Below are 25,715 nucleotides of genomic sequence, written 5' to 3' on the forward strand. Positions count from 1 at the left end.
TATTTTATTGATGCTGAATGCAAATGGCGAGGATCTGTACATGATGCAAAGATGTTTACAAATTCCACTATCAATAAAAAATTAATAGAAGGCACACTACCTCGAACATTGTACAGTTTACCTAATTATCATTCAATTCCTAACTATTTGATTGGAGACCCAGCCTATCCATTAACAAACTTTTGCATAAAAGAGTTTCAAAGTTGTTCAAATAACAAGGAAGTCATATTTAACAGCATGTTACGCTCTGCTAGGAACCAGATTGAATGTGCTTTTGGTAGATTAAAAACAAGGTGGAGATTTTTAAGAAGAATATAAAATATAAAAAATAGAAAATATAATATAGTTAATATAAAAATAGAAACAGTTCCTATTGTTATTCATACTTGTTTTGTTCTTCATAACTTTTGTGAAAAAAATAAAACCTATGACCTAAATGAAGATGAGGTTATTCAGCAAATTGAAAGACATCGAAGTGATGCATTGGAAAGCCCAAACCTCCCTGACAGTATTTACTCTGCTAATAATCCTGAAGGTGAATATATATGCAAAACTATAACAAAATATACATCAGAAAATTTATTCAAGGACTAAAAATACAAAACGTTTATCTATAAAAAGACTAAGGAAAATATGAAATCCTTTTTTGTGGTTGATTTATTGTATTTTGCTAAATTATTGTATCTCTATAGATGGAGATCCACCCCATATTTGAACTAGATGATCATAAAATTCAAGTACTATTTTCCCACTTCCACTCCTTCGATCTGATGTAACAGCTAATGAAAAATTCTGACAAATTTCTTTGATTTTTTCTTGAACTCTAGTATAACCTCTTTTAATAAAAGTTATATCAATTTTACTTTGTTCAGATAATATATTGTCATTAGGACGATCAGGCCCAAACCAACTTGGCTCATGGCAGTTAATGCTAGCTAAAGCTTTTCTACAAATTTTGTACAGATTTGATTTGTCAGCATTAAAATCCTTGTTATTATATTCCAATTGAGATTTAAAATTTGATAAACTCTGTATTAAATTTGAAATTTTATTGTCTTAATCCTAACGAAATCGAACTTCTACGCTTTCTTTCATCTTTACTTCACTTACTGGTTTTAGTGCAGCCATCTTTAATTTTACATTAATAATGGAAATTGTCAGGGCTGAAAATCTTGCCTCGGTTTTATAAAACAAGCTAGGATATTGATTCCGGGGGGAATTTCATCCCGCTCATCATATAATAGTAAATTTGAATTTTTAAGAAAACAAAGTGTTAGGCAGGGGGAAATTTCAGCCCGGATAAGTGGGCTGATTTTAACTCCTGTAATGAGCCCCTAAATCTTAGTAAGATGTATTGCTAATTAATAGCAACAGAAAAAAACAAAAAAAAATATTTCAAATGCATATTATATTTTTTTGTTTATGTAAGGAAATAAGTATATGCAATCCTTACATATATAATATGTATGTATTTTATGTACCTATTGTATGATATAAAAGTTGAATATAACAAAAATTGGCAGTTCTTATATATATATATAATATATATATATATATATATATATATATATATATATATATATATATATATATATATATATATATATATATATATCTGATATGTACTACTAGAGTGTTTATGTACCCTCAATCAATGTAGCAGCACTCCCATGTGACTGCTGGCAATAAAATAGTTTATGCATGTACTGAAGCCCCTGGTAACAGAATATTTCAGTGTGACATCAGAGATATTATCTAAACACGCATTCATAGTTTTATATATATATATATATATATATATATATATATATATATATATATATATATATATATATATATATATATATAAATAGAGAGAGAGAGAGAGCCCTTGGAGTTAGAAAAAATAAATTCACATTAAAAACAATTCAGTAATTTCTCATAATATTATGTATGAGTTTTTATTTTTAACAATGTTTATTTTTAGTAATGGTTCTGCTGGATAACTTTATGAAACCTGAAAGAATCAAATCTGACTGGCAAAATATGCAAAATACATTAGAAATTCGTAATGAACCTTATGGAATTGTTTTAGTTCTTTCTGCATGGAATTATCCTTTGTTACTAAGTTTAAAACCTATAGCTGGAGCAATTGCAGCTGGTAATATTTTTTTTAACTTTTTTTTACCTCATCAGCATCATCATAATTGCTGTTGTCATTCTCATCATCAACATCATCATCATCATCATCATCATCATCATCATCATCATCATCATCATCATCATCATCATCATCATCATCATCATCAGTATGTTGAAATTTATTCGATAATGCAACTTTGTGCTTTTATTCCAATTTATTTTATTTCCAATTTACAAAGCATTACTGAGGTTTTGATATTTTGTTATAGTTTTTATTTAAAATGGGGTGATGGTTAAATTGTTATTCTGGTATGATTTTAAACATTATTAGGAGTTGATTACCCCTAAAAATATAATGATCATCATTATCATATAACCCTAAAATATGAATTTATCAAGAAATATTTTTTTTATTAAACTGAGTATAAATTGTTACTAATTATGCTTTAATTAAAGCTGACTTGATTTCATGATAAATCTAAAGAGAATAATTATTTTTATTTTGTTAATGGTTATAAGATTATGAAAGTGAGTGATGGACTCCATTATCTTTGGTATCGAAATGAAGGTTTCAATACTGATCGCTTGTAAAAACTTTGATTATTTGTTTATTTTAAGTCAAATTTCAGGAAAAAAACCCTAATCTAAAGAATAATCTTCTGTTTTTTGAAAAGAATTATATATATTTTCGAAATTTCAAAAAAAATTTTCAAGGTTTAACAAAAATACTTGTTGGTTTTAAACAAAATACACATATTTAATGGTGGTTTACATGGATTACTCTTCATAAATCAAGTAAAACTTTTGGAATAATCTATATTTAGTAATAAATTATTATAGAAATTAAAAAGCTTTCTATGAAAGTCTATTTTTTAAATATTGTTCCTGGTATATTGAGCAAACATTAGGATAAGTACATGACCAAAGGCGCTGAATTATTAAGAACCATTGGGTATCAAGAGACATTTTGTAAGAGCATTAGATAGGTTGGACCCTTAAAAGAAAGTTAAAATTTCAGATGGCTTAAGATAATGTGCACACTATATAATCAGTGAACTAAAAACAGTGAGTAGTTTGTTTTTATCTATAATGGTGGGTGGAAGGGTGCTATGCAGTCTTCTCCGTTTAGCCAGCACTTTCGTGCTTAACTCTTTTCGCGCTTGCCCACATGGCAGCAAAAACTTTGGCGAGTGCATAAGAAAGTGCTTGCCAAAAAACTAAAAGCATTTTATTTTAAAATGCAACAAAACTTTTTTGTTCATTTATGCAACATTTTTCTGAAAAATGGCTTTTTTTACCAGTTTTTTTTTAAAATTATTTTATCTAGTATTTATTCATAGCATTCTTTTTGCTATTTTTATTTTAATTTAAATAGCAGAAAAAAATGAGTTTTTTTAATAGCGCAGGCTAACTTAAAAATGACTATCCTGCCAGTGCTTTTTTGTGCGCTGGCATTAAATTTCAAACAGAGAAGACTGGGTATGGTGTTTAAAAAAGGAGGTTTTTTTAGCATTGCTAAAAAGTAAAAATTACACAATAAATTAAATTCATAAACTAATTTTTTCTTCAGAATGTAAAATCTTTTTTTTAATATTGGTTAACATAGATGATGATTTAGGGCAAACTTTTGAATTCAGACTTGGTGCTTTAGATTCAACTTTAATGTCTCCAAATAAAGTTTCAGTAACTTTTTCAGATGCCTCGCATGTATCTTGTTTGTTTTTGTTTAGGTAATACCACCGTTGAGTTGTTGTTTCTTTATGTTTCAGAAGGGTTGCTAACTTGCTTTTATATTCAGGATGGTTGTCATAAAAAAAAAACAGACTTTTTTGAACCATCGTAGCACTGTATTGCTTTTCAATTAAACCTTCATTTGGTAAACATTTTGAAAAAAAAGAATTTAAATGGGTGGAAACAGCGCCATAATAAAATGCATACCCAGACCTTGTTATAAAAAAGTTTTCAGACATTTTACCTGGAATTGCATTGCGTATAATTTGATCATAACTATCACAAATAACTTTCAGATCAAGGTTTAATATAATTTGACATGGACCGTATTGTTTAGCGGTTTTATGTTTCCTCACTAAAACGATAAAACTTCCTGTTGGTGAGGACAGCTCCAGACCATGAAACATTGGTTATTAAGCCAAAAAAAATACAGTCTCTAATACTTGTAAACAGAGTTTGAATAACTAGAAACTCTGATGGCCTGTTTTTGTAATTATTGTAAATATATCTAACATTTTTGACAATATCTTGATAAAAATCACTTTTAGTTATAGCTTGAAAAGATTCCTTCAGAATTATATTTTCGACATCTGCCATCATTACATCATATTCGGATATAAATCACATAACATCTTGGACCTGGCGCTTACGTCTTAACTACAAAAAGTGCCTTATTGTCTAAAAAATCTTTTATCTATGAAAACGCTCATGTTTGGAAGAGACTATACACATCCCTTGTCAGACCTCACCTCGAGTATGCTGCTCCTGTATGGAGTTCTCTTTTTTTGCATGAAACATCAAAAAACTTAAAAAAGTCCAAAACCGCGCCACTAAAGCAATTCCGTCTCTATGAGCGCTATCCAGCAAAGCCAGATTATCATTTCTTCACTTCATGAAATGAAAGATGCATTCGAGGTGATTTAATGTACAACTTTAAATTTGATTATAACTTAGAAAATGTTTATTGGTTTAACCCACAAATTGGCAATCCATCTGTCCGAATAACTTGAGGGCACTCTCAATATCTCATCAAATAGTTCCTTAGTGCTCAACAAAAGCTCTTTAGTACCTCAATAAAAGCATGCAAGCTATCTCTACTAGGCTTAATTTCTTTTCTAACAGAGTAGTCAACCAATGGAATTTACTCCCACAAACTTTCAAGCGAGATAACTCATTTACTGTGTGTTACTAATTTAATCCTTATTTTAATATTTTCTCGCTGCAGCTTATCATTATTATAATTATTATTATTATATATATGTGTATATATATATATATATATATATATATATATATATATATATATATATATATATATATATATTATATATATATATATATTATATATATATTATATATATATTATGTATATATTATATATATATATATATATATATATATATATATATATATATATATATATATATATATATATATATATACATATATATATATATATATGTATATGTATATATATACATGTAAATCACTTTTACTGAAAACTCACCCTTTATACTAATTCTGATAGTAATTCATTGATGATGACTTTCTGAAACATATCCACAATTCACTTTAATAAAAAAAATGTAATATATAATAAGTATTGAAATGAATTCTTCATTATAAGTAAACTTGACAATATTTTATTAATAAATTAATTCTAAATGCACAGAAAAAAAGTATGTTTTCCTCTTTATCAATTACATCACAGTCTTTTTTAACTTTTGTACTTTCTTGATTTTTAGATCATTTTTGTAAACGTTCATTTTCTAAAAACAATTTGAAATATTATTTAAGAAACAGAATCAAAAAGGAAAAGAGAATAGTATAACACAAATTAGCTATAATTAGCGATACCATCATAATAGATTATGTAATCATCATAAAATTATACACATATTATTTGTATAGTTTTAATATAAATAAAATGTTTTTGCCAATTTTTATCACACGACAGTGTTGTAGTAATACTATTTATTACCTAATGTAAAATATTGTTTTTTATCATGATATATACTACAATGATTTAATAAGTAAAGAAAAGGTTTTTAGTCTTGTTTATCAAATTTTGTGAAAAAGTACTACCACAGTCTAAAATAAATAACATACAATTAATGTATTACTAAAAACTGCTGCAACAAACAACATAAAACTACAACAAATTTATGATTTCAATTTATAATACAACACAGTTAAAAATTGACTTCAAATGCAATAAATTAGCTTAGTTATTTAAATTGATTCTGATTCTTACCAGATGATTTATCACTTGCATCTTCTTCTGATATTTCTTGATTTCTAAAGCATTAAAAAATATAAAGATAAACCATATATGAATGTTAACTAATAAATTAAATTAAATGAATAAATAATAAATTAAATAAATAAATAATAAATTATTAAACATAATTATATAATTAACGCATATATGTTATTTAACCATAATCAAAGAATGCTATTTAAAGAAAATGTTTAACTCTAACTGAAAGTGAAGCTTATAATCATTATACTCTGCTAGTGAAAAATTAAAATTTTTTTTTTTATTTAAAACTACTTTACATGCATTCTATATTTAAATTACTATATGTAAAATAAAATGAACTATATGTAAAATTTAATAAGAAAATATTAAAGCAATTAAAATAAGTTTAATGCTATGACATTTCATGTAAGATGAGAAATAAAAATATGATCAGTTAACAAAGATCAAATTATTCCAATATTGAAATTTCAGTCTTATAAAAAGAGTTTGTATATTTTAATTTGTTTAAAATAGATTTAATGCACTCCTTAAAATCACAAAAACTTGTTACCATTTTTGAATTTCAAACTTAACAGTCACAAAGATTTTATAAAGATTTCAAACATTTTAAATCACAATTAACTATCATGTATTACTTTTATATTACAAATCAAATTCCTCTGATTTCTTAACAATAATAATTTTATCTAACCATCTGACTTAAGTTACATTTAGTAAATGTCACCAACAAATTATAAGTAGTCATAACTAAAGTTATTTTAACTCATACATTTTTGATTCTCAAACAAATAATAAATTACCTTTCTGAAATATATGACTTTAATAAACTTCTGCCTAACAATAATTCAAAACAGTTTAAACTTTTAATTTACTAAACTAATATAACTTAAAAAGTATAGTGATTAACTAAAACTGAAAAGATAACTAAGAAAGATAATTATAGATAAGATTATAACGAAGTTCAACAAAACTTGAGTTCTTGACATTCCCTCAACTTTAGCGAAAAGATAAATAATTGCTTCAGGCACCAGAACTTTAAAAACATATTCATTATACTAAAAAAAAAACAAGCTAACAGTTATGCAACAAATTCTTCAAAATTCTGAAAAGATCTTTGAACTAACTCATATGTATATATACTACATATACTATTAAATGGTAAAAATGGAAATTTAACATGGATAATATTAACATGAAAAAAATATTAATATTAACATATTAACATGGAAATTATTATATATAGAAATTATATATATTAACATTAACATATTAACATGGAAAAAAAAATTAAAACAAAACACAAAATTTACTTTTATATGATCAACCCAATGATCAACCCAAAGCACTATATAGATAGTGTTGTTGATCCTCACTTAATAATTCAATCAGCTTTTGATCACATAAATTTTCTGGCAGTAAAACAATAAAAAAAAGTATTAAAAATTCATTGCATTTTTTTTTTTTTTTACTATTTAAAATCTTAAAAAAAACACATGCTACTACACATACTTTTACTCACACACACTCTTTCTCTCTCTTTCTCTCTCTCTCTCTCTCTCTCTCTCTCTCTCTCTCTCTCTCTCTCTCTCTCTCTCTCTCCTTCTATATATATATATATATATATATATATATATATATATATATATATATATATATATATATATATTGCTTTGTTCTTTAAGAACATTGAGCATTCTATTTGTAGAATACACTAATATAATATATATATATATATATATATATATATATATATATATATATATATATATATATATATATATATATATATATATTCCGAGTTCGATCCCCACCACGTCCCTTGTAGTACCACGCTCAACTTGTTTCTCCACGCAGCGGCCTTGTTCGTCAAAGTTCGTGTTTCGAGTTGAGAGAGGGTTATAACCACTATTAAGTAGCCTCCTCATCTGTAGTGGCCTTCTCGGCCTTGAGGAAGTGAATAACAAAAAAATAATAATAATAATATATATATATATATATATATATATATTTAGACAATTTTAAAATGTATTCTACAAAATAGAGTGCTCTATGCTCTTAAAAGAACAGAGCAATTATAAATTAGTAGCAAATCACTTAACAAAATTTTTTTTCATTTAACACTGTGTTTCTCAGTAAAGACTCATCAGAAATTTCTGATGAGTCTTTATTGATGAAACACGGTGTTGAATGAAAAATATTTTTGTTAAATGATTTTCTACTAATATATATATATATATATATATATATATATATATATATATATATATATATATATATATATATATATATATATATATATATATATATATATATATATATATATATATATATATATATATATATATATATATATATATATATATATATATTAGGGTGTTTCATATTTCATCAATTTTTGAAATCGAACTCGCGAATCGATTTATAAATTGACTATTTGTATAAAAATAAGTTTGAGCAAAAAAAAAAAAAAAAAATTTTATTTTTAGGGTCCCCGCCAGTTCGATTTTGGGCCAAAAGTGATGGGTGTTTTAAAGGCCTGGCGGGGACCTTAAAATTTATCGAAATTTTTTTTTTATTCTTTTAAATGTTATATGTTGGATTGAATATTAATCAAATAAATGGAGCATGTTGAAAAAATTAAGAAATTAGTCTACAGAATCTTTTAAAATTGGTGAAAAATCCAAATTTTCCATCTTAAAAATCTATTTTATCACTCAATCGCGTATAAAAAACATTTTTGATTTTCTAATAAACTGTTTCCAGATGCGGAAAAATCAATAACCTAGATTTTTTTAATAATAGTGTCAAATGAGGTATATACAGGTCTAAAAAAAAATTTCTTTTATCCTTCGAGGTAACCTAACCCTTACTCTAACCTTAATAGCCTAATAACAATTGTTTATTTTAGTTATTTTTATAATAAAAAAGACTTAATGAACTTACTGCAACATTGTTAAAAGTGGTATTGTTGTTATTAGTTTTATTGCGTCAAGATTAGAAAGTATATGGTAGCTTTTCAACTTTAAATGATTTTCTTGGTATTGTTGCAAAGTTTTTTTGGTTTTGTAAAAAATAAAAAATAAAAAAGAATGATATGTTTAAGTATAATTAAATAAAAAATACATATTTACAAATCAATATTACATCATTAAATAAAAGTCATCATTTAAAAACTATATTATCTATTTTGCAATTGCTTGATATGCTAATTGCAAATCTTCTTTAGTCTTTGCCTTGTTAAGGTTTTCTCTCCTTTGGTGAATAGCTAGCAGTAAGTCCTGACGATCGTCTTCATTGTGAACGTTATTTACAAAGTCTGATACAACTTTAATAGATCTTTCAGAAACGTCGTTAACCACTGCAAGGTTGGAAACAAACTGGGAAAAAATCTTAAACTGTTCAATATACTCCCATAGTGGTGCCGGGCTGTTTAACCAAAGTTTATCATTCAGCTTAGTAAGGTTTAACAAACTAAATATGAACCAAGAGTTTTCTCCCACTAGTTGGGCAATACTTGGTGGTTTTTCTAGGTTAAAGTTAAGAGTTTTTAACAAATTTTTCGGAATGCTGAAAAAATTCAGGAACTGGTTTCGAAAAGACCATTTTTGCAACTTCTTCTCTCTCTGCAACAGAAATACCTTGGTCTAGAAGAGCCAGCGGAATTAAAGTTTCATCAAGGTACCATAAATGTGATTCCATTGAAACCATTGTGGCATCAATTCCATTTAAAATTGTTTCAGAATTCTGAACATTTTGTTCTACGTAACCTCTATATTTTGTCATTTGCCAATAGGCTTTTATATCTTGGTAAGGCGCAGCGTAAGGTAAAGAGGTTTTTAAAAACCAGACGGTATAAAAGATTGAGATAAATTCAGCAGTAGACTGCACTTCGTTCTTTTGCTCGTCTGTCAATTCATAAGACAGTTGCAAACTCAATATCCGAATCTTGAGATAATAAATAGCTTTGGACATAAAACGTGCATGAGACACTCACCCTGGAGCTTGAATTTTAAAATCTCTTTCAGGGCATAAGTACATTAGGGTTAGTTTCAATAACTCCTTGTAGTCTCCTCTGGGAAAAGTGTTTTTTTTTAGAGCAATCTCGCAATATTTTACAGCATCGAGTTTATGGATTTCTAAGAAAGTGGTAGCAATAGATTGAGTGTCATATTTTACAAACTTTGAAGAGTCAATGCTACTTTTAATGTCATTCCAGTTTAATTGGAACCGTTTAAACATTAGGTTTTCTGGAGATTTAGTTTTTCCACTGCACTGTCTTTCACAGAAGTGTTTTAGATGTAACTCATAAACATGCCTCCTGCAAGCCAGCTCTAGTAGAATTGAGTTTTGTTTATGACTAAACCTGACATTTGTACCAGAAAGTCTTCCTGTATTTATAGCTGTTGTATCAAAACATAAACCTTTCACGTCATCACATATTCCATACTCATCCAGTATTTTAACTAAAGCATCGTATTGAGCTTGTCCAGTACCACGATCAATTGCTGGAATGCCAAGGAGCTTCATTTTACCATCAATATTTACCGAGACCGCAAATCGATCTCTTTTTGATTTTATACCTTCTGTGATGTCTTCGATAATTTTTCCATCAAAATGTGCTATTATGGGAAAAGTAGCTTTAGCGGTAGCAATTTTTACATTTTTCTTATATTGTTCAGCATTTTCCCGAATAGATTTTTTTTGAGCTCACCAAATAGTTGAATGAGACACTGAAAAATCAGCCACATTTCCGCCTGAACTTACGATTAAATCCGTACATACATGCACTAGATCTCTTGATGAAATATTTTTTGAGACTGATGTCATGGCAATATCTTTAACAAAACCTTTCCTTAACTCTTGTTTTGCGTTACTTGGGTCGGGTTGTGATAAATCAAAAGAAATATCTGATTCTGTACTCACGTCACTGATATCTGAGAGAAGCTCTAGATCTGTAGTTGATTCGTCTATTTGGGGTAACTGTTTAATATTACAACTTTTTAAAGGCTTCTTATCTTTATTTACCGTTTTATATCTCATGTCTTTGCTCCCCAAAGTCATTAGACGACTGGACTTTTGGTTTTTTAAAAATTGGATATCAACATAGTATGAAAGTTTATCAAGGCTCGTTTTTTTTAAGATTTCCTTAATATTATCTTTACCAATCCAAAATACCTGCTCCCCCTTCTTTTTGAATTCTTCCCTAGATTTCTCTGCTGCTTTAGTGTCTTTATTCTTACTTTTCTTTAATGTCTCCCAACTATCGATTAAACGAGTAATATTATTCCTGAAAAAATTAAGATAATACATTAAATAAAATAGAAATATTAACTTTAAGATGCACCTTATATTTTGCATTATTAAGCTATAATCCACACGTAATAACAACTAAAAAAATTAGTTGCAGTGGTACTACAAAAAAACCTTAATCATCTACTAGCTTATTAAGTTCGAATGGTTATACAAATTTATAATAACTATTTTATTATAAATTGAAATTATAAAACTTACCTTATAGATTTATCCGTTAATAATCCATCTTTATAACCTCTGTCTAACCATGGTTTTTTTACTACAAAAAGAATACAGTTGTCAGGGCAATTGACAAGTCCGGAGCACTTTGCGAATTTATCGGGCCCATCAGTACAACCAATAAACCTTTTGGATGGAGTTAACTTGTTACTAGATCTTTTAAACTGAAAGTTAAGAATTAATTCTTTATTTGTTGCAAAAGTTATCTGAGTTAAGTTTTCTATCAGGCTTTCTTCTTCAAATAAATAAGCTCTAGTTTTTAGTCTCGTAATTTTAGCCATTTTGAATATTATTTTAAAAAATATTAAAGCACTTATTATTAGTAACGCAAATTTAGTTTAAATACTTTGTCTTCGCATTGGAAAGTAGTTGTTAAATTTTAAATTATTATTTAAGTACCTTGGTATATACATTTTCTAAAAATATTTTCCGATCAAATTTCCGGATTTTCAATTTATTGCTCTCTAATGTTTATTAAGTAGGGGCCATTAAGGTTAGTGTCCGGGGCATGTTACTCCATGGATCCAATTATTATTTTTTTTAGACTTCATTTAACACTAATAAAAAAACTATTCAAATTATAGTTTTTTCCGGGTTTGGAAACAGTTTATTATGGTATAAAAAAAGTTTTTTATACGCCACCGAGTAATAAAATAGATTTTTGTGAATGAAAATTTGGATTTTTCACCAATTTCAAAATATTATGTAGACTAATTTCTTTATTTTTTCGACATGCTCCTTTTATGTGATAAACATTCAATCCAACATATAACATTTAAAAAAAAAAAGATAAATTTCGATAAATTTTAAGGTGTCGGGGGTTTTAAACGCCCTGCCTGGTTTTTAAAACACCCGACAATTTTGGCCCAAAATCGAACTGGCGGGGACCCTAAAAATTAAATTTTTTTTATTTTTTTTTGCTCAAACTTATTTTTATACAAATAGTCAATTTATAAATCGATTCGCAAGTTCGATTTCAAAAATTGATAAAATATGAAACACCCTAATATATATATATATATATATATATATATATATATATATATATATATATATATATATATATATATATATATATATATATATAACATTTTAATATTTGGAATATTCAGACATGTTAAAAATGTTACTAAAAAAGTTACTGCAAAAAAAAGATTTATTTGGACAAACCAATAGTTGTAATTTTTTTTATTTATTAAACTTTTTCAGCAAATATATAAATTTTTTTAAATGACGATGAGTATAATTAATGTATCAAGAGTATAACAAAAATGTGCAATGTAATAGAGAAACCACAGCTACAGAATTCCTTTAAACACAATATAATTGTTATTTACTACATAATACTTGCGTATTGTACAAAATATTTACAATGAGAGTTATTAAAATATTTGGTTATTTTTTAGGTAACTGTTGTGTAATAAAACCATCAGAGTTAGCACCAAATACTGCAGCTGTAATTGAGCATCTCATTCCTAAATATATGGATAATGTAATTATTGTTAATTTTTATCTTATTGAGGTCTTGGAGTAAATCTCCAGGCTTCAGAGTTCAGAAGTCCCTTCTTTACAAAGATCTTTAAAGGTCATCTGAGTTATATTCTTTATTTAGATTAGTTAAATTATTTTAAAAAGATTTTCATCTAAAATTGATCCCAGTTAGTTGATTTTATAAAAATGCACATTGTATTTTATTAGGATTGTATCAGAGTTATAAATGGAGGAGTTCCAGAAACTACAGCTCTCCTTCGTGAAAGATTTGACTACATTTTTTACACTGGTAGTACTAATGTTGGAAAAATTATTCTTAAAGCAGCTAGTAACTATTTTACTCCAGTCACACTTGAAATGGGTGGAAAGTGGTACATTTTTAAAGCTTTATAAAAAGTTTAATATTTATATATGTGAAATAATGATAATTTTTGTAGTGGTGAAGACATGTTCAACATTTCATGTGTATGGTGTATAATTTATAACAGCAACTTTTGTGGTATCAAAACTTCTATAGTAGCATAAGTATATATTTATATAAGTATAAGGCAGTTTATATAAGTATACATTTACCTAAGTGTAATGCAGTAGTGGTGTAGTGGTAGAGTGCTTGCTGCATAAGCAAAAAGTTCTGAAATCGATTCCCACCACATCTGGTAGTACAGTGCTAAACTTGTTTCTTGATGCAGTGGCCTTGTTTGCCAAGGTTTGTGTTTCAGAGTTAAAGAGTTGAGAGAGGATTGTAACCAAAAAGTAGCCTCCATTGTAGTGGCTTTCTCTGTCTTTGGGAGGTGAATAACATTAGATAAAAAATATAAATTTAAACAGATAACAATTTTATGGGTGTGTTGTTGAAGTAAAAGGGGTGCATTAGACATTTGTTTATAGTAGACAATGAAGGATAGGGATAAGATTTTCTATTTCTATTTTTATTCTATTTTTTCTTGTATGTTGTTTCTTAAATTATTGTGTTTAATTTGTGAACAATCTTATGGTTCTAAGATTTTTTAATTTAGTCCAGCAATAGTTGATAAAACGTCTAACTTAGATATTGCTGCAAATCGTATTGTATGGGGAAAGTTTGCAAATTCAGGGCAAGTAAGTGATTCTACTTTTTTATGGTTTTAATTTTTTGAGTTGTGTTGTGTTCTTTGTCTCATGAAGATGGTGATTTAAAGTTAAAATAATATCATTAATTAATATATTTATTTTTTATTCTGATTCATTCCCAACAAGGCTTCAAGCAACAACTATTAAGTTTGGAGTTACTAGAAAAAAAGAAAAGAGTTATGGATAAGGAAATGGTTGGAAAGGAAAGGTTATATGAGTCAGGAAAACATGAAAATGGGAGGTAGTTGTAAAGGGTTGAAGTGCAGGGAAATGAGACTTTGATGAATGACGAGTCAAGCAAGAGTGACTTTTGGTTGATGGAATTAGAGATGAAAGCTCCTTTGAGCAGTGGCTATGATAGTATTTGTAGAAAAGAGAAAGAGACGCAACTTTATGACAATGGGAAAAAGGCTCAAGCTTAGTAGATAGACCGGGTCCAACTATGTTTACAATGCGTTTTTGGACTTTGTCTAGAAGAGAAAGAGCATCATTAGAAGAACCAGCCCAAATATGACAATAGTATTCCATACAGGAATAAATAAGAGATTTGTAGAGGTAGAGAATGGAATCAGGAGAAAGAAAGTGGCAAGCACAATAAAGAGAAGCAACCTTAGCAGATGCTAATTTAGCAATCAATGGTATATATGGTTTCCATGAAAGGTCAGTAGTAAATAATAATCCAAGAAGACGTAAAGTAGAGGACTCAGTGAGAGGGTTGCCATTCATCAATGTAGAAATGTTGGCAGTACTGTGATAGTTGTTTGCAGTAAATAACTGGGTTTTATTGGAGTAAAAATTTACAAGCCACTGTGAGCCCCAATCTGATACAGAAGTGAGATCAGATTCAAGATTGGCTGCCTGTTCTAAGCAATTAAAAAGAGAAGACTTTTCGTCAAGACAGGAGTATAAACTTGAGTCATCAGCAAAAAGAGCTACTTTAGATGTAAGGTTGTTGGAAAGATCATTAATGTATATAAGAAATAAAATAGGACCAATGATAGAACCTTGAGGTACCCCAGAAGTTACTGAAAATAACGAAGAGTCTTGGCCTTCCAGGATGACTTTAATAAAGCAGTTAGAAAGAAATGATTTGATTATCTCAAAAACATTCCCAAATATGCCATATGAAACAAGCTTATGGAGAAGACTAACATGCCAAACTTTGTCGAAAGTCTTGAATATGTCAAGAGCAATAGCTCTAGCCTCTCCGCCTCCATCTAATGCATGATAAAATCTTTCAGTCACAGCAGTTAGCAGTGAGTATCGAAAACTGTATTGATTGTCTGACAGTAAGTTATTTGACTTAAAATGAAATCTGAGAAATTTGTTTATCAAAAACTCAAAGACCTTGCTAATAACAGAAAAAAGACTGATTGGACAATAATTGGAAGGGTCAGAATGTTTATCAGAGTTTTTGAAAATTGGAACAACAGATGCCATTTTCCAGCAGGTAGGAAAACAAGACTCAGTCAAGCACTTATTAAATAGTTTAGAGAAAATTGAAGAGAGTTCTGGAGAACAATTTTGTAAGACTGTGACAGGAGTATTGTTTGGACCACAAGCCGTAGTTTAATCAAGATATGACTTAAGCAACGGAAGCTGGAGTGATTTGAATGTCTAACAATGGGTTAAACTGTTTAATTAGAATGGAAGGAAGAGAATGGCTATTAGATTCGAGAGTCGAATTAGAAGAGAAGTTCTTTTCAAATAGTTCAGCCTTATCCTTTGGAGAGGTAATAAGATCAGTCCCATGAATGAGAAATGGAATGTTAGACCTTCCTTTGTTAATAACACTATTGAAGATTTTCCAAAAGTCTCTAGAGCTTAACTTCTGAGATAAGATACAAGATTTAGTGAACTGAGAATAATGGAGCTTAGCATCTGACAGCACCTTTTTACATCGATTGCAATAATAAATAGCTGAATCCAGGGGGTTACATAGGAGGCGCATTTTTCAGCTGAGAGAGAAAAGACATCAGCCCAAGGACCGTCATTAAGAAAATCACAAAAAGAGTCCCAGTCAACTTTAGGGTAGTAGTAAGTAGTGCTTAAATATGACATTAACATTAAAATTTATAAAAACTGATAAAAAATAGTAAAAACTGATGATGATTTATGGACCTGTCCAAAAGCCAGGTTTAATGTATTTTAAATACACTTATAAGTTCCATTCTGTTTTTACTACAGACCTGAAAACAAAGTTAAAAAAGTAATCAAACTCTATTACTGCCAAATCTCATTGGTTTCTCTTTTTAACATTATATTTAATTAAATGTTTAAGAATATTTTGGTATCTCCATATATGAATTTTGGTATCTCCATAATAGTTTAATGTGCTTAGTTACTGTTTAATGCTCTTATTTATGATTGTTTCTCCTGGGTAGTTTATTTGACGTGGTTGACATTAAGTTAAATTTTTTAATGTGTACAACCTTTGAATTGATATCACAAAAACCAGGTAATATATTTAATCTAAAATTATTTTTTTTGAGTCAAATTGTTTTATTTTTTTTCCAACTTTTGATTTTAAATCACTAAAATTAACATATAAATTTTTATCAAAATTAATTTACAGCATATAATGTATCTTATGCATGTATATTATATTTTATATAAAGGCATGTAACTGGCTACATGCCTATATAGGAGCGATGTTGTGGGCCATGGGCTATGTGGTAGTTATATAACAGTTTTTGTAGTAGCATGCTGTATAATAGTTATGTAGTGGGCTGTAGCTTATTAACTTATTATTAAGTAGTTTATTATTGTGGTAATTTATGTATTGGCCTATTTAGAAGCTATATAGGAGGCCATATAGTAGCTATTAGTAAGTGATTGAGGTTGAAATTTGACCAACGTCAGGGTCAGGTTTGATAAAAATAGCTAGAGCTGGGGCTGGGTTTGTGACCGAGGTTGCATAAACATTGATTTATCCTGAAATATAATTTTAATTTGAAGTTTAAGTTATATTTTATATATATATATATATATATATATATATATATATATATATATATATATATATATATACGTATATATATATATATATATATATATATATATATATATATATATATATATATATATATATATATATATATATATATATATATATGCATGCCTTTTTATATATAAATATCATCATGATCAATATGGTCATCATCATTATCATCTCCATTATCATCCATATTGTCATCATCATTTTCTTTATCATCATCAAGTTTTAGTATTCCACTTTCATGCTGTTTCTCTAATATAAATGCATCTCGAGCATTTTTTTTTTCTTAACTAAAGCTTGTTTAAACCAGATGTAATACAGTCTTTCCAAGTTTTCTTACTTCTACTTCTACCATTTTCTCTTTAAGTTGCTACCTCTACATGCTGATACCTAAACCACTTTAATCTTCTCTAACAAACATTGTTCAATACATTGTTTTTCTAATCTTTGTCTAAAATTATGGCTCCTTTTCTTGTCTTGTTAGAGTCATACTTTACATCCACCTGATCATCATCTTCTCTTTTAACACATACTACACCATATAAATACTAAAGTTTATGTAAATATATAATAATATTGTATGCCAGCATCTAAATAAATAACAAAAGTATGTTTATATCTATATTATGTATGCATAAATGTGCCTCTTATGTAATCTCCTAAATCAAACCAGGTATTGAAGCTTTTATTTTTTTTTCTTTTGTTTTAAATCTAGTCTCATTCTACTTCAGGTTTTTTCTTTTGGATCGCTATATTAAACTATAATCATTTTTTTAATCTCTTTTACAAGAACATCTCTTTTGAAAACAAATGTCTTTTTATTATGGCAAGAAGTCAATGTAAAATAGTCCTGTCTGATGCTATGCTCCCTTATTCTTAGTTTATTAAATCTTTTCTCAGATGTTAAGTTCTAGAGACTTTTGGCAAATCTTTAACAGTGTAATTAAATAAAGTAAGTCTAACATTCTATTAGTAATTCATGGGCCTGATCATATTACTTTTTCCCAGAATAAGGCAGAGTTATTTGCAAATAACTTTTTGTTTAACTTGACTCTTAAATCACATCTAAATTGGCTTTGTTTGCTGACAACTCAACTTATACTCTTGTCTTGACAAGAGTATAAAGTTTTTATTGCTTAGATCAAACAGCCAATTTTAAATCTGATTTCTCTTCTGTAACAGTTTGGGGCATGCAGTGGCTTGTTGATTTTAACTCAAGCAAAACTCAGTTAATTATTGCAAACAACTATCACAATATTGCTGACATTTCTATATTAACAAATAACAACCCTCTTGCTCTCAGACAAGGTCCAAAAGCACAATGTAAATGTAGTAGGACCTGCTTTATCTGCAAAGTTTGAGCCACTCTCCTATTGTCATAAGATTGCATCTCTTTTTTTCTACAAATACTATCATGGTCACTGCTCAAACGAGCTATCATCTCTAGTTCCATTAACTAAAACTTATTCTCGCTTGGGCTGTCATTCAACAAAGATGAATCCTTTTACTGTATCTTCTATAAAACATTTATTTATCTAGTTTTTTTTCTTGCAACTTAACAAAACCTCAAAACTCTCTGCCATCCAAATATTTTTTTGACTCATACAACCAGCTTTTTAAGTATTTAATTAAACAACCATACAGCTTTTTAAGTATTTAGTTAAACAGCTCATACAGCCAGCTTTTTAAGTATCTAGTTAAAAAACCATACAACTTTTTAAGTATTTAGTTAAACAACCAGCTTTTTAAGTTAAATGTTTCCTTGCTCTTTAACTCTATCCTTTGTTTTTTAGTAACTCATAACTTAATAATGGTTGCTTGCAACCTTGTCAAAAGTGGTTTAGTTTAAAAATATCTAAACGCAAGTATTTAATAAATAGGAAATGTATGCATAAATTTATAATATATCAAGTATTATAAAATTTTTGCTAGCCCCAGCTATCAACACCTGCTAAATCTTATAATTAATAAAAATGGAAATCGCAAAATTTTTACTTAATTTAACCAAATTTTTAAGATTATCTTTTTTTAAGATTCTAAAAGTCTTACAAAATATTTTACAATAAATAAAATAAAAATCTTCCATTACGTCTTAAGTCTTGCATTTTTTCCCTAAAATCATGGAAAAAATCTTTTTTTTCGGAAACACAGCAAAAAATTTAAATGTAAAAATAAACTAAATAAAATTAAAAAAAAGTTTATGAGTTTTAATTGGCTAAGCTCTCATTTAACTGTATCATTACTTACAGGCAGAGAAAATAGAAGGCCAATGCAGATTTGTAATCACAGAATTAGGAAATTACGGAACATCAAAAACTGTCTTGATGGAAACGAATTTTTTCCAAAAAAAATGAGCATCATTGTGAGATATGTTATTGTAGAGCCAGTTTCAGTTTCCACGCCAAAGCTTCTGTTTCTAACAAACTTAGATCCCTCCACTCAAACTGAAGCTGGGCCAAAGTGAACTGTGTTTTTTAAATTTGGAAAATGTTTTAGAAGAGCAGAAAATTTTGACGAAGCTGTGTTTTGAATATTTTGATTGTAGATGGGATCAAGTATTTTGCAAATGACTAAAAAGGTGATCCTTAAAAGAGAATCTTTTTTTTTGAGTCCTCGATAATGGCAATCATAAGTTTACAACAATTTTCAAAATACTTATTTATTTGTTCATGTTGAGAGAATACAAGAACAGGCGCAGATGGACCAGTTACGATCCGTTGAGTAGAGGGCTCTTTTTTTTTCTTCAAACAAAGACGCTGCAAATGCATCAATGAAAAATGCAACAGAATGGTATTGAACATCTCTGCTTTGCAGTTATGCTAATAGAAAATAAAGGAAATTTAAACCATCTACTGATAAAATTCTGGCAAATTGAGATTAATATTCAAAAAGAAAAAGCTTATTTCAAAGCTACTTCATTTGAACCACTAGTTTTACTTGATTCAAATTAACATTCAATTATGAGGTATGATCTGATTACTGGATAGATACTCTTTATTCAATGACATAACTGTCAAGTACTACAAGTTGTAGAATGCATCAGGTTCTGATATAAATAAAGTAACATTTGAATCCTTATTTCAAATGTAAGAAAGCTTTAAGACAAAATAGAATAGGAAAATCAACTTACCTACATAAACACTTTTCAGAAGTAAATACTTTGACGTAAGACAGTTATCAGCTGTTGTGTCATTTTTTTGGTTTTGGAGATAATCATTATCCATGAGCTAAACTTTTAAAAAGTTGGTTGAAAGACTTTCAAAACTTTTAAAGTAACAAAATTTCCGATTGAAATATTGTGTTTAAGTCTTTCAGCATACTTAGAATGTACTCCATGAATGAATGAAATGTTCAGAACACTCTGTGTATTTTTGTAAATCCTTGATTTCAGCCCTAGTACTAGTGTTGTGGGCAAATTAAATGTACACCTGACATACTAGATCTTTCTGCTCATTTGGGAGCTTCAAGCAGGTTTTGGAAGAAATCAGGTAAATACTATGGCAGGAGCATTTCAAAGGTAACAAGTGAGGGACAACTGCTTTCAAATGAACGGAGACTGAGTTTTGTGCACCAAAAATACTGTTGTATCTGTCTGCACAAAATCTAACAAGCTATCCAAGCTGATTCCTTGATTTTGTAATAAAGCTAAAGTATTATAATCCGTCAGTGACTTTGCAGTTTCATTTTGAACCTCCGCCATGTCCAGTACCTCGACCAATAAACAAACAAGACTGACATTGTAATACTGGACCATGGCAGCCAGCTTCTTTTCAACAAAGTCTGTTGTCTTATCAAATGGCTTATCATAATGCCTCTCTAAATCTCCCTTACGGTTTGTTAGATATTAACTACACGCTTTGCAATAGACTACATCTGTTTTTCTTTGTTAGCCACATTTTTAATTTTTTTTCGTTCTGTCAGTTGTCTAAAAACTTTGAAGGTTTATGTTGTGGCTTTTTAGAATTACTTCCTACCTTTCTTCTTTTCATTTTGAAAATCCTAAGAATTATAAAAGAACTAAATAATTGAATTTACTAGTTAAATTATGAATTTAGATTTATTATAAAACTATAAATTTAAAATAATTTAAATTTTGTTTATTGAGTTATTTCCAACTTTTAAATTAAGAAGAGCCCAAGATTTAGTCTTCTTTGAGTCTATAAAGTGAGTCCACAATGTATTGACAATCAAAATAAAAACACTGATAGTTTCATATTCGCTTTTTTTTTTTTTTTTTTTTTTAAATATTAAAAAAGAAATTGCTATTAGCAATATCTGAATCAGAATTACACTACTTATTGGCATTGTCATACAGATACATTATTGTGTTAATATTGTTTTATCTGTTTGAGATTTTGGGTTAATCTACTATATGCAAAGTTTAACTCTCTTGACAAAAATTACAATCATCATTAAAACGTTCACAAAATATAATATATAAAAAGTTTAACTCTCTTGATAATTCTTAATAACTGCAATAGTTATTGAAACATAAACATAAATTATTGTGAGTAACTACTAACACATATGTTAACTCATCAAATTCACAGTAGTACAATAGATTTATAAAGTAAATTCATTCAAATTATAAAGTAAATTTGTAAAAATGTTTTTTATTCAAAGCAAATTTATATTCAGAACAGAAAAATCAAAAAATCATAAAATCTTACATAAAATCAAAAATCATAAGTTTCAAAAAAAGAGGTCAAAATATCTTACAATACATAATAAATCATGCAAAGTGGAAACACTGGTTGTTCAGTGTGCTATGTAGTAGCTATGTATTGGACTATGTATTAGCTATATTCTATAAAGAACCAATTCAAAATGTAATTTAATTAGTTTATTTACTAAAGTTAAATGCAGTACTTTAAAATACACCAATGGTTTATTTATTTAATTTATTTGTTGACAATGTAAGTATTAAAGCTAAAAAAAAAAAATTTCAAGGTTTTCTATGTGCTATGCTTTTCTGTTACGCAGTAAAATCTTGTTGTTATGCAGTGAAAAAAAGCCAAGGTCTGGATGTTAATTATTTTTAATGTAAAAACAAATAAGTAAAAACTTTTATTTTTTTAAGAAATGTAGTCACCCTCAACAGATAATGTTTGATAATCTGATAATAAATTTATAAAGGGTTTCCTAAAATTAACACAAGATCCAATTGAATGGAAAACAAAGTTTTTGGTCTTGAGAAGTTTTTTTAAGGAGTTGCAAACAGTGATGGATCCAGGACTTTTTTGTGATTGAGATCCAAACATTAGTATGTTTCTACTTATGTCAAACAATGAGGCTGTGCAAAAGATGGCGATGATTAGAGGCTGGGAACAAAAAAGCCCTTTGACTTCATCCCCCCACCCCAAACGTGAGTGGCAACAAGTTGATAAAAAACAATTTGTACTTTTCTTAGTTAGACTTATATTCATCAGTAAGTTTCAAGTTTCATAGTATTATCTCTCAGCGTTCAAAAATTAAGACCATATAAAGTTTAAACCCCCCTCAATTTGAGGGGGTTACAATTTTTGTATAGTCATATTTTTTGAAAGCTGAGAGATAATACTATGAAACTTGAAATTTATTGATGAGTATAAGTCTAATTGAGAATAGTACAAAAAAAATTTATCAACTTGTTGCCCCTCATGTTTGGGGTGGGGGATGGGAGAAATAATGTTAAAGGGCTTTTTCATTCCCAGCCTCCAATCATCGCAATTTTTTGCACAGCCTTATTATTTGACATAAGTATAAACATACTAATGTTTAGAGTTTGCTCCATGTTTGGAACTTAGCTATCTCAATCACCACAAAATCCTGGATCCGTCACTGATTGCAAAGTACATAAGATAGGGTTATTTATGGGATAACACATTGGGATAACAGCAAATATTATTTTGCACTTTTTGTTGAAATTTTTGATGACTGTTTTACATAAATGTGGCTCAATTTTGTTGATGCAGCATTTCCTAAAATATGCAATTCTTGTCTACAACACCAAATTGATACTATGGGGTTTTTACCAACACTCTCACCCACTGCTTTGATATTGACATTTGGCTTGTTTTTTGGAATCAGTGTGTTTAGCATTGCCAACTAGTCCAGTCTTCTTAAATTTTCAAATTAGTTTCCTCACTTCACTCCTCACCTCACATTCCAACACTATTTTGTCTAATATTTTCAAACAGTGGCTGCCAAACATTCATTATTTATGAGATATTGTTTAATATTGAAAGCATGTTGTATTATGTAATGCTCTAATCATTCAGCTTTCAAATTGTTTTTTTTTCAGGGTTACCAACAATTTACTGCACAAATATCTGCAAGTTCAAACTTGTGTTAAACTTTTTAAACATAAAACTTTTTAAACATAAAATTTTAAACATAAAACTTTTTAAACATAAAGTTTTAAACATAAAACTTTTTAAACATAAAATTTTAAACATAAAATCTTTTTTAAACATTTAATTTTAATTAAACTATTTGAAGTTTTTAGAGATTTAAAACGTATTAAAATTAAATTTAAATAACCAGGGATTTTTTTTAAGACCTTGTAAATTTAAAAAATTTAAAAAAGGAAAATAAATTGCTAACATAATTTAATTAGAAAAATTTAGTAAAAAACTACTTTTAAATTCATTTCTCCTTTTAACATAAGGTGTTTAATAGATACAAGATTGTTAAAACTAAAAACTTCATTACTAAAAAAAAATAATACTTTCATAAAAAATTACAACTTTTAGTGAACTCTTTTGAAAAAATAAGAGGCTGTCAATTATATTAAATATCTTTTGTTTTTTATCAAGGCCTGGTCATAATGGCAAAAGTATTTTTACTTTTTATTAAAAGTAATTATATTTAAGTAAGAAAATTGATTGTATACATATTTTAAGTTATTTATGTAGTTGTTAATACATATTTTCATATATTATTAAATACATAAAAACTGTTGAACTTTAGACTTGTCTTACGGTTGACTATATTCTTTGTGTTGATGGTATACAAGATGAATTGATTAACGCACTTAAGAAAAGTATTTTAAGATTTTATGGTGAAGATCCACAAAAATCAATTGATTACGGAAGAATGATTAACAATCGAAACTTTCAGTAATTATTTAACTTTTCAAATCTTAAACACATTTAATGATATCTGTTGGCAAAATATTGATATAAATATATTTACAAATATAATTATTAGTATAAAATATAATGTAAATATTTATAAATAAGATATTAAAAAAAATAATTACTATTTTTTTTTAAAGGAGAGTTATCAAGTTGATAAAAAAATCAAACATTGTACATGGGGGAAATTTTGATGAAAAAGATCTTTACATCTCACCAACAGTATTAAAAAACATATCAGTTGATGATGATATCATGAAAGAAGAGATATTTGGCCCATTACTTCCCATAATTAATGTTGTTGATGTAAAAGAGGCTGTTCAATTTATTAATCAAAGGTAATATAGTTATAATCAAAGGTAATCATTTATTAATCAAAATAAATAATAGACTTTAAATAAAGTAACATAAGAATAACATTACAAAAAATTATAAGAAAAAAAAAGTGCAAATATTTAGCACTAAAATACAACATAAATAACAGAAATATTTAGTTATTTAAAATATTTATAATATTGTATTAGATATACCAATTAATTAGAAGTTTATTAAATTGAAATAACTTTATCAAAAACAAAACAATGTGCTGAAATTCCTATATTTCTTATAATTCTTTTATTTCATATATTTCTTGTAATTTTTATATAACATATATTTCTTATAATTTTTTTATTTCATATATTTCTTATAGTTTTTATATAACATATATTTCTTTTAATTTTTGTATAACATATATTTCTTATATTCATTTTATTGTACATCAATAGATGCATATATGTAATATTTTCATTTAATTTTAATAAAAATAACAAGCTTAAAAATCTACTCCAAATTAAAAAAATAATAATTTTAACATCTATTATTGAGATATTTTGTTTATTTTGGAAAACTGTATAATAATTTGTATGTATATACTATACATTATATACAGATTTTTATATAAAGCTTGAAAATATAAACATATAAGGCTTAAAAAAATCTTTAATCTACTCTTTGATATTAAGAGCAGGTTGAAAATATACTTTGTATTTTATACATTACCTTTTATAGATTTTTATTATCTAAGATTTGAATATATATCAAAGAGTAGATTTAAGACATTTACATAGTTGTTTTAGGCAATATTAACTTATTAATAATTCAAAATCTAAAAAAAAAAATAAACTTAAAAAGACATAAGCATCATATATTCAGCTTAAATTATATTCATGGTATATTCAGCAAAATAAAAGTATTTTTTTCAAAGTAATAATAAAAAAGGAAAGATAGATGTATGATACATTTATGTTAAATGAAAACTTCAAGATCACTTTTACATATCTTAGCAGCCGTGGCACAGTGGTTAGAGTTC

General features: G+C 27.5%; 1 protein-coding gene across 1 annotated transcript in view; it reads left to right on the plus strand.

The window, feature by feature from the left end:
* Positions 1-25,715, plus strand: part of LOC100201546 (aldehyde dehydrogenase, dimeric NADP-preferring) — a 67,448-nt gene that overhangs the window by 29,986 nt on the left and 11,747 nt on the right. Inside the window, exons 4-9 of the mRNA XM_065803469.1 lie at positions 1,967-2,140; positions 13,054-13,139; positions 13,346-13,509; positions 14,155-14,236; positions 24,198-24,346; positions 24,505-24,702. Of these exons, the coding sequence (XP_065659541.1) occupies positions 1,967-2,140; positions 13,054-13,139; positions 13,346-13,509; positions 14,155-14,236; positions 24,198-24,346; positions 24,505-24,702 (853 nt within the window). The remainder of the gene's footprint in view (positions 1-1,966; positions 2,141-13,053; positions 13,140-13,345; positions 13,510-14,154; positions 14,237-24,197; positions 24,347-24,504; positions 24,703-25,715) is intronic.

This window comes from Hydra vulgaris, chromosome 08, assembly GCF_038396675.1.
Source record: "Hydra vulgaris chromosome 08, alternate assembly HydraT2T_AEP".
Classification (NCBI taxonomy): domain Eukaryota; kingdom Metazoa; phylum Cnidaria; class Hydrozoa; order Anthoathecata; family Hydridae; genus Hydra; species Hydra vulgaris.